General features: G+C 45.6%; 1 protein-coding gene across 2 annotated transcripts in view; it reads right to left on the bottom strand.

The window, feature by feature from the left end:
- Positions 1-15,249, bottom strand: part of gabbr1b (gamma-aminobutyric acid (GABA) B receptor, 1b) — a 106,192-nt gene that overhangs the window by 77,478 nt on the left and 13,465 nt on the right. For both annotated transcript variants that reach the window (XM_087835030.1, XM_087835031.1), the window contains exon 2: positions 13,465-13,599. In XM_087835030.1, coding sequence (XP_087691156.1) covers positions 13,465-13,599 — 135 coding nt within the window. The remainder of the gene's footprint in view (positions 1-13,464; positions 13,600-15,249) is intronic.

Here is a 15,249-nt window from a genome sequence, read left to right as displayed (position 1 = left end):
AAAGAGATACATTACTTGGTGCTGCTGTCATAGTTTTCACAGAAAAAATTACTCTGACAGACATGAACATGATCAGAAGCCATCACAATAAAAGAAAGGAGTGCATTTCTAAAGGGAGGTTTAAAGTCAGTTCACCATTTCTATTTAAATCATGTTGGAGACAAGAATTTAAATGAGTGTATTTAGGACTGTGAGCCTACTGACATCCTAGAAATTAAAGAGCAAAGAGAGGCTGCAGACAGAGATAAGCTAAAAATTTATGAACCTGTAGTTCACAAAAATGTGATATCTAAGATTTTCCTTTGAATACACATATTTTCAGGCAGTATATCACAAAGTGGACACTTCTTCCAGTTTTGGTGTAGGAAGTGGAGCAAAAGCTCTCGAGATGAAAATAGCAACGTGTATAAAAAATTAAGGAAACCGTCTGGAATTTTTAAAGATGTTCTTTTTAAATCAGTGCACTTTACAACCAGATCCCCAAAAGCATGTGCTTTGCTCTCAGCTCAGACAGCCACACAGCTGTGTAAGTGATCTGTCTATTGGATGGCGTAAGACAACTGTAAGATGACTCACTGTCATAATAACTATCATCGATAGTTTAGTTTTCCAAAAACAATAAAAATAATAAACCTGTCATGAGCCCTGGGTCTAAGGACCCAGGGCTCGTGTATTTTTTGTATATGTTTATTTTTCCGTATGTTGTGTTTTTGGTGGCTTTCTCTGCTTTTTTCCTCTTTCTTCCTCTGTGTGTGGTCATACGAGCTCCGGGATATTTTGGGTCGCTGAGAGCACTGCGACCCAGAAGTGTTCTCACACTGGAGGCTGCCGCACCTGCCGCTTGTTAGCCTTCACCAGCTGCAGCTGATCGCCTCATCAAGATAGTCCTATTTAAGAAGGTGGCGGAGCTCCAGTCAGCGCAGAATTATACTATGTCAAACCTGTAAAGTACCTCAGTTGATGAGTGTTTATGTGAACAACATCGCTACTGTGGGTTTCCTGATAAGCTGTATGTGTTTTGTGTCACCAGGAGTCGGGAGCAAGAAGCGTCGTCATGAGGGGAAATCACAGAGCGGAATCGGGTTTTGGAGTTGTCACATTTTCACTGTTTATGGACACGTGCACTGTGTGGGATTCACAGAGGAATCGCCACGGGAGCCACAGTGCTGTATTTGTACATAGTTGTTTTTTTCCACTCACTATAAATAAATTCACTGTCCTTCACTATAAGAGCATTTGGGTCCAACTGTCCTCAACTCCACGGTCTGCCATCGCTGACCGTGACAGAATAATTCCGCTATCATGGGCCCAGCGGACTCAAATGTCGCCTCAGAGGAGAAGTTGCTCGTCCAGCTCTGGAGTTACTGCTAGAGCGTAACCCAGGCTGCAAATCAGCATCAGAGTCACATACTGGTAGTGTTTTTTTGATACTTCTCTGTCATCCACTACCTTTTCTGTGAGCTTTTTGGACATTAAAAAACGAATTCAAATTGTAACCGTGCTGAGGGCAAGCTCCAGCTTTGAGGTGTTTGGTTTGGGCAGTCCGGGCAAGGAGGATGCGGCTGCCTCCCTGGGAGTCCTTGCTGCCTGTTTTTTTTTTTTTTCTTCATAGGCGGACAGTTTCCCTACTATCGCTCGCTGCTCACTTGTTGGACCCTCCACTGCAGGGAAGAAGGCTCCCTTGCCATTGCCAACCTACCCCATCTCCTCTCCCTCCTTGAACGTCTGTTGAGTCAGCAAACAAATGCTAGTCACCACAGTGAGTAGACCGGACTGTTGTTTTAGTAAATCCTGTCACAGAGGATAAAAATACAGATAATCAGGAGGGGACAGTTTCCATACACGCGGCCCCACCTTCTCAGAGGAGATGGTGCCTATGCCATCATCAAACCAAATCTCACCTCACTCCTGTGGCTTCAGAAGAATCAGCTGATTCTGGACCAGCAGTGCAAGGCGCCGCAGTGAGTAACTCAGACTCCACCATAGTTGTAACTCCATTTGCTATGAACAAGAAAATGAAGGATGTTTCTTCCCCACTCACTAGCAATGCTAAGCCTGCTCAAAGTGGTGAGAGAGGGATTTTGGCTAACCTGTCCATCATGGGTTTCTCTGGGTCAGTGGGCCTGGAGACTGTTAGTTCAGTGACTGTCAGCTCACTGTCAGTTGGCCCTGTAGTTACTAATTGTGAAGCTGTTGTGAGTAACCGAGACATTTTGTCATTACCTGTTGAAACAGTGACTATTCATTCTGGGGAGGAGTGTTGTTCAGGGAGTGATGGAAACTATTTTTCTTGTGCTCATTCTGAGCCTGGAGTGTTTAAACTAGAGCCCATTAATACCAATGCTGTGGATTTTCAGACTGTTTGTGTGGCTGTTAACCAGACTGCTTTAAAGTTAGTAACTCAGTTGATTCTGAGGCTGAACATGGTTCTGGAACTGCCCCTGGACCTCTGGAGAGTTTGCAACCAGAACTCCCCACACTTCCACCTTCGTCCTTGGCAGGGAGATCAAGTAAGCTGATTCAGCGGACTGTGGACAGGGTAGCTGTTTTAGTGGACTTTGAAATTGCACATGCTGAATTAGAGCACTCTGATTTAGGGAACTCTGAGTTGTGGCCAGAACACTCAGAGCCGCCAGCTCAGCATGAAACTCAGCAATTAGCTCAGTTAGCCGACCGGCCTGTAGCTCAGTCAGCCGCTCAACCACCTGCTCAACTTCACCCACAAATGTCACTATAGTCAGAAGCTCAGTTTCCCGTGTTGCCACGAGCTCAGTCTCTAGTGCAGTCTTCTGTTCCATCATCAGTTCAGCTGTTAGCACAGCCTACTGTAGCTCAGTCAGCCGCCCGGCCTGTAGCTGGGGCTCAGTCAGCCGCCTGGCCCGTAGCTCAGTCAGCCGCTCAACCACCTGCTCAACGTCACCCACAAATGTCACTACAGTCAGAAGCTCAGTTTCCTGTGTTGTCACGAGCTCAGTCTCTAGTGCAGTCTTCTGTTCCGTCATCAGTTCAGCTGTTAGCACAGCCTACTGTAGCTCAGTCAGCCGCCCGGCCTGTTGCTGGGGCTCAGTCTGTAGCCTGAGCTACAGACTGAGCCTGTAGGCCTGTAGCTAAGCAGTTTGCAGTAACCACACCAAAATCACTTCACCTGCCTATTGCTGCTGTATCACCGCCCAATCTACCGCCAGTGGCTCCTACACTAACATCATCTCCACCGCCTGCAGCTGCTGTATCAACATCATCACCATCGGCTTGACCGTCTGTAGCTGCGGCGCTGCCGGAGGGACCCGCTCTGCCCGAGCAGGAGGTCAGCGCGCCGGAGGGACCCGCTCAATCGGAGTTGGAGGTCAGTGCCCTGAAATGGCCTGCACGTCCAGCACGGCCTGCACGTCCATGTCCAGCGCAGCTTGCACGTCATGAACCACCTACTGTGCTTCGCCATTGCTCATTGGAGCTGTTATGTGGTCGGCCGCCGGAATTGCAACGTCACCTCCGCCAGGTCCACGGCTGCCCACCTGAACAGTTTCGATGCCACTGGATCCGTGGTCAGCCATCAGAGCTACTTCGAGGCTGTCATCAGACCCCTGGCCGCCCACCAGAGCTGCCATGTTGCTGCCACCAGGCCCGTGGTTGGCTACCTGAACTGTTCTGCCACTGTTGCCGTCCAGCGGTTCGGCCACCAGAATTGCTTTGTCGCCACCGCCTGGACTGTGGTTGGCTGTTATGTGGCCGTCGCAGGGATTGCAATTGGGCCTACGGACTGGTTGAACTTTTGGACTGATTGAGGTTGTTTTTGTTTAGTTTGGGGAATGGTTATTGTACATGACTTTTCCTTGCAGTGGAAATGTTGACCATTTCTATATTTGTTTCCTGGCATTTTTAGTATAACACATCTAAAATTACAAACTTTAAACATGCAGCATTTTGGCTTTGAGTGTTGAAATCATTTGTCGAATTTAATTAGATTTACTTTGAAAAGTAATATTCTTGCTAATGTTCTATTAAAGAAATAGTTGCCTCTTTGTTTTCATAAATGGTTATGACTGTTAGTGACTGTCTCTCAACCTAAGAGGGCATGTTTTTCTGCAACTCCAAAAAAACTGAAGACGTAGGCTGCCGGGGGATTCCCATGATGCATTGAGTTTTTCCTTTCCAGTCACCTTTCTCACTCACTATGTATTAATAGACCTCTCTGCATTGAATCATCTGTTATTAACCTCTGTCTCTCTTCCACAGCATGTCTTTTATCCTGTCTTCCTTCTCTCACCCCAACCGGTCGCAGCAGATGGCCCCGCCCCTCCCTGAGCCTGGTTCTGCCGGAGGTTTCTTCCTGTTAAAAGGGAGTTTTTCCTTCCCACTGTCGCCAAAGTGCTTGCTCATAGGGGGTCATATGATTGTTGGGTTTTTCTCTGTATCTATGAAGCGCCTTGAGGCGCCTTTTGTTGTGATTTGGCGCTATATAAATAAAATTGAATTGAATTGAATTGAACAGCAACTGAATGCTGGTGCTGTAAAGGCCTGGCAGAGCCAGCATAGGGTGATATACATGTGTTCTGGACTTCACATTGGCAATGACTCCAATAAAATGCTCTTCTAATTATAAAAACAAAAGTCCTTATACTTAGAATCATGCTAGTTTTTCCAGTTACCTTTGAATCTCTGAAAATGGGGGACTATGTCTGTCATTTCTAACCTGTTAAGTGAATACTTATGTTAAACTTCTAGAATCAAAGCTAAGAGAGGCAAATTACAAAAAAATGTCTAAAAACTTGCAGACCTACATAAGTGTACACACATGGAATCCTACTTTAATGTCTTAAGGCTTCACTGAAAAACTCGGAGTCTGTGTGTGCCAGTGTGTTTAGTCACCACCTGCCATACTTGACACCATAATTCACACCTTGTGTTATGGCCTGCAGGTTTTGTTTGGATTTCATAATTAAATTAAATTAAATTACATTTAAAAAGTGTATTCGGTTTAGGGTTAGAATTCCAATTTATCTCTCTGTTACATTTTGATTCCTGTTAGTTTCCATGAGTATTTCCTAGTTTAGATGTTATGGATTTTTTTTTGTGTGTTTTTCTTGTACTTTGGAGTTTAGTGTTATTGTTTATTTGCTTATTGGTTTTTTTGTCCTCAGTTTTGTTAGGTTTTGATCATTCAGTCCTTCACATTTTGAGTCTTTAGTTCCTGTTGTACTTTAGTTCTAGTCTGTGTTAATGACATTCACTTAGTCCCCACAATGTTTCCCTTTATCTCATCCTTAAGTGCCAGTCCCCTCTGTCAAGTTCAGTTTTAGTTGTATTTTATTTTGGTGGACAATTACCTATATTGTCCAGTAATTTTACTCCTGGGCCCCATAACTTGTCTAGATTTGGTTCAATTGTCTCTTGTTACCCTTCTTCTAAGTACCCTTGTAAGAATTTAATCTTATCCTGGTAACTTAAGAATTAAAATGACTTGCTACTATGAAGGTTGGTCACTTTTTACTGAGGCATATCAGTATGGCTGATCTGTGGCTTCTGGCTGCTGAGTGACCCCTGTCCAGGGCAGTTCTCAGCTCTTTTCTATGTGGGTGACATGATTGCTCCTGCGGTGGCCCTCTTGCACTCTCGGGGGCAAAGATCTGGGGCTGGGGCCTGGATGTTCTCCATCCCTGCTATGGCTATGGCTCCCCAGACCCACTATTAGACATTTACATGGATAAACCTTATGAATACAAGTGTGCCCTCCACACACGGGTATACACACAAGTATTCACATAGGTGCGTACACTATCTTAGTTGGCTATTGCCTCTAAACATATCATACATTATTACCACTGCATGTTGCTCAATAGCATTCAATATTTATTGTTTACTGTTACTAAATGGTTGTTACTGTGGTTTGCCTACTGTGTTGTTTTCTTTTGCACGTTTTTTTTTTTTAGCAGATCTTTGTGTCTTATCTCTCTCGCTCCTCTCCTCTATTTTTCTTTCCCTCTCCTTCTGTTAACCCTTTTACTTTTCTTTCCTTCCTCTTTCTCTTTCCTGTACAAAAGGCCAGCCAGTTGGCTGTACTGTCAAATGGATCCACTCCGAGCCGGAGCTGCAGTTTCACCAGGCAAGATGGCTCTCCCATCCACTCGTAATGGTCATCGGCCTCATTACCTCGATGACTTCTTGTTGCAGTTGCCGAGGACATCACTACCACAGACACATGTGTCGCACAACTATTCCCCAGATGACCATGGGCACATCCCGACACCTCAGCCCCTCCAGCTGACCAGACCCCCCAGCATGGCACCTCAGACGTGGTATTATCATCAGGAAGATAATAATCAGCTCAAACGAGAGGTTCAAACTTTGCTTGGTGCTCTCTCTCTCCAGTCCTCAGCCCCTCAGTCGTCTTCAGCTCCCCAACCTTCAGCACTAGGCTCAAGTACCCAGGACCAGTCTCCTCATCCTGGTCATGCCTCCAGGCCCTACCTACACACTGTACGTTCCTTTCACATACCAGATGACTGTTACGTCCCCACATGAAAAGCTAGGTGAAGAGGGTGGGGGACAGTAACAGTTGGATCCGGGTTGAAATGAAAAGGATGCCAGGCAGAGGTGTTTAACACAAAATAAATCTTTATTATAATCAATTAACCCAATAATCATGTAAACAGTAACAACAGAAAGAGACAGCAACGCTCCTTTAATGATAAATCAGGCAGGTCAACCCAAAGAGATGGTGACCACTTCAAGAAAGAAAACAACTATAAGGCTTCAACAGAAAAAGACAGCAACGCTGCTACTAGAAGTAACCAGGCAGGCCAAACCAAATAATGGAGGCCGCCGTCACTTAAGGAAAACCACTGCTCAGTTAAGAGCTACTCACAAAGAGCCACACACAGTGGGGCTGGTCACACACAGCAAGCCTTTTCCACACCTAGACCAGTATTACACACTGACCAGCACAGAGGAAAACCACCAGAAGCCTCTCCCACTGCTCCTACCACTCCACACTAGAGCAGGGCGATATAACCAAAAATATTTATCATGATATACATTTGAAAATTTGCGATAACGATATAACTGACGATATAATTGACACGAGACAAAATACTTACAGTACAGTACGTATCACTCCGCGAGGCTCCTGCCTACGATAGCCGTAATGCTCCCACAATCCATCAAGCGGTGCGGCTTCGTAGCTTAGCAAAGTCGTACTGAAACATTTGACAGATTTTTGAGCGCCGTGTACATAAAATCGTTTCAAGGTCAGTAAACACAACCAGAATTCATACGTAAGGCGCACGGGATTATAAGGGGCTCTGTCGATTTTCAGAAAATCAAAGGATTGACTTTAAGTGTGCCGTATTTTCCAAACAACACGGTAATAACGACGGCCCGCTAGCATGCTCTACCAAAAATAGTGCTTTGTTGTGTATCTGACGGACGAAAGCTAAACCAGTTCCACACCACTGAAGTTGCAGCATTTTTACAAACCAGTTCTGGTTCATCGTTTCATTCGAAGATCCGCTTTCGCTCTTCTCATTCTGCGTCGCCGCCATGTGTGTATGTAAACAAAGGCAGTGCGCAAGCGCGTTTTACCCATATTCTATCGAGATATTTCATTTTCCTATCGTTGCCCAAAATTACACCAGTATTACCGTGAACGGTATGATATAGCCAAGCCGTACTCCACACCGTAGGCAGGACAATCACACACCTAGCACTCAAAGCGGAGACACCAGAGAAAACCACCCTCCCACATCCAGCCCATCCCCAGCTTATATAACCTCAGAGAGGTTATTGTTGACTGGGCCCAGGTGGTAAATGAGGCCAATGAGCAGCAGCTGTGTCCTGGGGAGAGAGAAGAGCAAGAGAGAGACAGAGGGGTGGAGCAAGAGAGGAGGAGGCGGAGAAAAACACCACGCCCACACAAGGGCAGTATCAGGAGGCCCACCTCGGACGTAGTATTATCAGCAGGAAGATAATAATCAGCTCAGACGAGAGGTTCAGACTTTGCTTGGTGCTCTCTCTCTCCAGTCCTCAGCCCCTCAGTCGTCTTCAGCTCCCCAACCTTCAGCACTAGGCTCAAGTACCCAGGACCAGTCTCCTCATCCTGACCATGCCTCCAGGCCCTACCTACACACTGTACGTTCCTTTCACATACCAGAGGATGACATACAGAATTTACCTTGGCCAGAGGCACCACTTCCACTTGATCCTCAGAGTGATGAGCCATTCCCCCTCCTACCACCTCCATGTCAGAGATTCCTGCTAGTGCAGCAGCCTCAGTTCCTTTCAGACGTACGTCACCTTATCAGTACAGCCAACTTCCTGTGACTGAAGGTCGGGAAAATTAACGTGGAGGACGAGTATGGCCCTGGAGCATGCTTGAAGAGGCAGGTCACCCCTGAATATGCAGAGCCATACACCTTTCAGCGCCAACAACCAGAAAGCTTCGAGGAGATGACTGGGGACCCACCTCATTGGCCGCCAACTGATTCCAAAGACTGGAGGAAATATGGTCAGCACGAACCTCTACTGAGTACAGAGACTGAGTACAACACCACACATTTCATACTTCACGTCTGATGACCCCAGCCAGTTTGCTTTTTTGCGAATGGCCCTTGACTATATCCTGCGTTATGATGCGACTGAACGTTTCAAGTACCAGATCCTAGTCAATCACCTCAAGTTGGAAGACGTCCTCCTGATTGCCGATTCCTACAGCAATAGCTGCTACACATACAGACAGGCCATGTCGTCTCTGATAGAGCTGTATGGTCAACCTCAAACTTGCTCTGCAGTGGATCACTGACATGTTGTCTGAGCTCGGCTGAGTGGTGACAGCCGAGCACTCCATCTTTTCGCCCTGAAAGTGAGGGCTCTCGTGGGAATGTTGGAAAGCTTGGGAAAGAGGGGAGAGCAGAACTGAAGTGTGGGTCACACGTCACCAGACTGCTGTCCAAACTGCCACACAATCATCGAGCGCAGTTTAAGCGGTTCATCAATCCTCTTCAGACACCCATCCCGACCTTAGCAGATTTGGCAGAGTGGCTTGAATACGAAGTCTGCATTCAAGATCATGATGTGTATTTCCATCATCCTCAGCAACCTTGAGAGCCACGTGTGGATTGTGGGAAGGGTGCCAGACCCAAGCAGAGATCAGCAACAGCAACCAGACCGTCTTATTGGGGTACGACTCTCCTGCTAAAGGATCAGGGCCTCTGAAGCAGGCAGTTTCAAACTGGGGAAGCCAAAGAAATTCTGCCCCTTCTGTAATAATCTTCAGCATTATTTCAATCAGTGCACAGATTTCAAGAAGCTCAGTATGGAGCAGAAGTTGTCTTGGAGTCGAACAGGCAAGTGGTGCTGGAGATGCGGAAGGGACCATCCAGCAATGATACCTGAAAGCTAGATGCCAGCAATGCAATCAGGTGCATTTGGAGGCACTCCATGAGGTTAATGCATCGCGATCCACTAGCTCTGACAGACCGGTGGAGGAAGCTGTCCAACCCGTCACGTACTACGTTGATCTGACCTGGGGGACCAGTTGCATGCTACTGAAAATGGTCAGGGTGTGCCTCTATAATGGCAAAAGGAAGCTAGAGACATACGCCATCCTAGACGATGGGTCAGAGCACACGATCCTTCTTCACAGTGCTACTCAAGAACTGGGCCTTCAGGGAATGAGGGAGGAGTTGGTACTTCAAACTATCCGACAAGATATAAGAACGGTAGAAGGACATTCAGTTTCCTTCGCTATAGCCTCCGCCACTGACCCTCGGAAACGGTTCCGGATCCCCAGAGCATTCATTGCCACTGAGCTTGGGCTCAGTGCTGACGCACTGCAAAGGTCCTACCACCACCTGGAAAGTCTTCCACTTCATTCGTTTCACCAAGCTCAACCATTGTTGCTGAGTGGCTCTGATTACCCACATCTCCTGACTCCAATAGAGTCTGTACATCTGGGTCCATGGGGAGGACCAGCTGCACTCAAGACACGGCTGGGTTGGACTCTGCAGGGTCCAGCCAAAGTTCTTCTGCATCAAGCCTCCACTCCTCAGTGTCTACTCACAAGCACCATGACTCCCTGTGCTGAACTTCTCAGTAATGTGGCCAAGCTCTGGCAGATGGATGTTCTCCCATACCAGAATGAGAGGGTGGCCACACATTCAAAACAAGATATTATGGCTGTCAAGATGCTAGAGGAGAAGACCATCAGAGTGGAGGTGGATGGTATCAACCGATACACCACCCCTTTGCTGTGGAAAGAGGAACCAGTCCCGCCTCATTCATAAACTGACCATCGCAGACATTAAGATATACAGTAGCACCTGGTACGTACCGCACCACATGGTTCATCATAATGACAAGAATCACATTGTCTTCAACGGTTCCTTTGTGCACAATGGTACCAGCCTGAATGAGCATCTCCGCGCTGGTCCTACCTTGGGCTCGACACTCCTGGGTGTGTTACTTCGCTTCCAGGAGTATCCCATTGGGGTGAGCAGTGACATTAAGGGGATGTTTCATCAGGTCACTTCTTGACTGAGGACAAGCCTTTTCTCCGATTCCTCTGGAGAGACATGGATCGAACTAGGCAACCAGATGTCTATGAATGGCAGGTCTTGCCCTTCGGGATAACATGCAGTCCCTGCTGTGCCACCTATGCTCTCCAGCGGCACGTTCTGGATCACAGCAGCCCCAACGAAGATACCCGTCACACAGTGGAGAAATGTTTCTACGTTGACAATCTCCTCCAGAGCTTCGCATCATTTCCCGAAGCCCAGCAGCTGGTCAACAAAATCCAGCAGTTGCTACTCACCAATGGCTTTGAATTACGACAGTGGGCTTCCAACTACCCAGAACTCATCAGTCATATGCCACCTGGATCAGTCTCGGAGAAGAGTGAACAGTGGTTTTCCCCCAATGGAACTGATGTACCGGAGCAGACTCTGGGCCTGCAATGGCACTGCCAGTCTGACGAGCTCAGATATCAGATACGGCACACCGAGCAGTTGGTGCAGCCCACAATGCGCATCATCTATTGGGTTCTGGCCAAGCAGTATGATCCGCTTGGCCTCCTCATTCCTTACACCACTCGGGCCAAAATCCTGGTCCAGCACCTCTGGAGAAAAAGGAGATACTGGGATGATCCGAATCTGCCAGTCAACCTGCTGCAGCTGTGGCATGCATGGGAAAGTGAATTGATTCAGCTCCCTGATGTCCCCCCGTCACATTGTCACGTGCAGCCAGAGACAGACCTATCCCTTTGCAAGCAAAGCATCCACATCTTCTCCAATGCATCTGAGAAGGCATACGGAGCTGTGGTCTACCCTCAGACAGAAGATCATATAGGGGGAATCCAGGTAGCCTTCCTAGCCGTCCGATCTCGAGTTGCTCCTGTCCGTCAATAGTCCATTCCTAGGTTGGACCTCTGTGCTGCTCATGTGGGAGCCCAGCTTGCTGCTGTTCTCAAGAGGGAACTCACCCTTCATATCTCCATGCCACAGGTTGTCTACCCAGAAACAGAAATCTTGAGCCGTCGTAGGTGGAGGCAGTGCCAAGCCTTGGCGGATCAATTCTGGATCCACTACATTTGGAATTATCTACTTTCACTCCAGATGCGGCACAAATGGCAACACAAAAGAGATCAGTTGACTGTTGGCACTATCATTCTCATTGTGGACCAGCAGCTCCCTCGTGCCCTATGGCTCGTTGGGAAGGTCATCCAAGTCATCCCTGGAGCAGATGGCAGGGTTCGGACTGCTCAGATACAGGTGGGAAACAAGGCATATATACGACCAGTGGCTCAACTCATCAGACTTCCAGCTCTTCCACCAGAGTCTACTGGCTGACCTTCCTAAGTGAAGTGCACCTTTGCTCCGCAAAGTTGGGGGCGGCTGTACAAAAGGCCAGCCAGTCAGCTGTACTGACGAACAGAGCCACTCTGCTGAGTAAATATATAAGCATACAGATGGCGATTAGCCAATGAGTGTAATTGCTCATGTTGGCTCTTGTGTAAAGTGTCTAGTTAGGATCTATGTAAATGGTAAAATTAGCACTTGTTGATATTCCCTTATTTTGGTTGAATGTTGTACTTCCCAGTATTGTTTGTATTGTTGTATTACACATTTAATTTACTCTGTTCACATAATTAGATAAGACTTTTATGTTCTCTTCCAACAGAAACCACATCATCACTTCAACACAGGGCATATAGCATTCTACGGCACGTTAAATCCCCTCACTCACATTATGGATGTGTAACTTGGATTCTTGTTCAATAAATGAGTGAACGACAGATACCCGAGTGGAAGTGGATTTGTGGATAAACCATCTGTTCTTATCAGGCAACCCTGTTGAAATTGTGGATTCATAGTGTCAGCACCTTATCATCTTCATCATTCATAGTCAGGAGGTCAAGTCCGTGTCTCTTAAAGTGACATCCTCGATTACACTTTCCCGTTCCCTGGTCGTGTCAGTATATCGATCGATCGATAGATAGTTGACTGAATAACCAGCCACTATTCTCTATCTATCTATCTGTCTGTCTGTCTGTCTGTATAGATAGATGACTGAATAACTATCCACCTGTTTTACGTTTTTCTTGGCCTTCAGACAATAATTCCTGTTTCTATAGTGTTGGACAGGACAGTCAAAGAGCAGAACAAAAGAAAAACGAAAAAACTATGCAAAAACATCAACAGGTCATCTACTAATGGGTAGCTTCGTTGTTTGATCCCTGGCTGCTCCAGTCTTCATGCAAATATCCCCCAACTTGCTCTCTGATGCGTGAATGTGTGTGGATGTTAGGTAGAAAGCATTCATGTAGAAAAAGCATAGAAAAAGTAGCTTGTATGAATGGGTATGAATGTGGCATGTTGTATAAAGTGCTTTGAGTGCTCAGGTAGAGCAGAAAATTGCCCTATAAGTCCATTTACTATTTATCATTTGTTTCACCCTTTGATGCATAAATTACTTTAACTTCAATCAGGATTTTTTCTGAAGTATTTTTATTTATCTTTAGACATGAAAAGATAAATGGTTGGATGAATCCGTATCACAACCTTAACCAAGTATTCTGCAGCTGACGCCCTAATCTGACTGTCTCACAGTGACATCTCTTTAGTTCACTGTCTTCAAGTATATATTTTGGCTCTGTATTCTTGGTGTAAAGAGTCGCTTCCTGTGATATTTTTGTGTTTTGTTGTCACCTATAGTGCTAAGTGTTCTTGGTGGTATTTTCACACAACAGCACCCAGAGATTACTTATCACCTAAACGCTGTGGGCAGCCTTTGTGTTTCCTTTTCTTTTGCATCAGTATTTTTGTATGCACTGTTCTTCTTTCCAGTTTCATTGTGACTTACACTATTCAGTAATACTACTGCCATTGTTTTTTGTTCTTAAAACGATGTAAATACATCACTGAATTACTGTTTAGAAGTTGTATATTGAAGCTCTAAAAATGTAAAGGCTTTTACCACTATGAGGTTCCACATGCGAGCAGCTTCGGCCACCAGTGTGGACACAGAGCTGCAGCCTGGCATCAACACGACTTTGATAGGCTCTGTGTACAGAAGGTCATACAGCAGCTTGGTGGCCTCACCAGGATCACACTATAGGGACACAAACACACAAGACATGTTTGTCAGCATACATTGTTCCAAACAACTTTACATATGATAACACTAAATAAATAACTGTTCATAGCTACAATTAAGTCCATAAGTATTTGGTCAAAGACATTTTTTTGTGATGTTGCCTCTGTTCACTACCACTGAACTTTAAATCAAACATCAAGATGCACTTACATTTTTTTTTAAATGTATTTTAATACAATTGCATAAAAAAACAGAATTTTAAATGTAAGGATTTAAATCTGGATGCGTCATGACTGCGTGTGGCAGGCAAGAATGGTGGACCCAAAGTGCAGACTCAAAAAGGTGAACTCAATGCAGCTTTATTGCTGAATGCCAAAAAAAATAACTAAACTGAAAATACAAATAAACTAGGTAGGCAGGCTGACAGACGGAACAAAGAGTACAAGATGATAAAGATCTTTACACAGACCAAGGAAAACACACGGCTTAAATACGGGAGCAATCAGGTAATGGGAGACAAGAGGGGGACACAGGTAGGACAGATCAGACCTAACAACACAAGAAAACAAAACTAGAAACTCTGACATGAAACAAAGCCCTTCAAAGTAAAACAGGAAATATAGCACAGAGACACGATAAGGGGACACAGCTGACAGGGGAGACAGGGCAACCATGAAACAGAGACAGAAACCAGGAGACTAAGAACTCTAACATAGAAACCAAAAGACTAGAAATGATAAATAATGACAAAATCAAAGTGCAATAATAATGCAAAACTCAAAACACTGGGTCAACGACCCAGGTACCCTAACACAGCGGTCCCCAACCTTTTTTGCACCACGGACCGGTTTATGCCCGACAATATTTTCATGGACCGGCCTTTAAGGTGTCGCGGATAAATACAAAATAAAACTAGTACCGGTACCGAAAAAAAGAAAATTTATTCATAACACACGTGAAAAGACCCAGGAAAAACGAGTAAATGATAAAAATGATAACAAAATAACGCTGAAAACCGATAAAAACCCTGAAAACTATACATTTCACACCTGAGCCTCAACTCTCGCGGCCCGGTACCAAACGACTCACGGACCGGTACTGGTCTGAGGCCCGGGGGTTGGGGACCGCTGCCCTAACAGGATGAAAATTTTTGCCCAGAACTCATGGATATCAAGAAATGCTGTATGTCTTCCTTAAGATGTTCTAGCAGGTCTTTACCTGCAGCTGTCTTACGTTCCTGCTTGTTTGTGGGTTTCTGTGCCTTCAGTTTTGTTTTCAGTAACTGAAAAGCCTGCAGGGGGTAGACATTAGATGATTGTCTTGTCCACTCAAAAATCTCTCTCTTTTTTTCCCTTGGATTGCTTTTCACTGTTTTGGGTCATTATTCAATTGCACTGAGAGAGATGCTGTCTGATTACTTTAAAACATTTGGCTGAATCATAGCATAGCCTTCAGAATTCATCCCCACTACTTCTATCAGCAGTCACATCATCAGTAAACACAAGCGACCCAGTTCCAATAGCAGACATACATGCCTGTACCATAACACGGAGGGATAGTGACATAAAGGAATTTTTTATCCACCCAGCTTAAAAGTAAGGTTATCTTTTTTGTCTTTCTGGGTTGTTGGAGGATGGTGGATAATTGCAGTCAAGCACTAAACAA

The sequence above is a fragment of the Neolamprologus brichardi genome, chromosome 22, assembly GCF_056152115.1.
Source record: "Neolamprologus brichardi isolate AB-2024 chromosome 22, ASM5615211v1, whole genome shotgun sequence".
In the NCBI taxonomy this organism is placed as follows: Eukaryota; Metazoa; Chordata; class Actinopteri; order Cichliformes; family Cichlidae; genus Neolamprologus; species Neolamprologus brichardi.
Note: the sequence above shows the minus strand (reverse complement) of the source record. Positions and strands in the feature narration are given on the sequence as shown.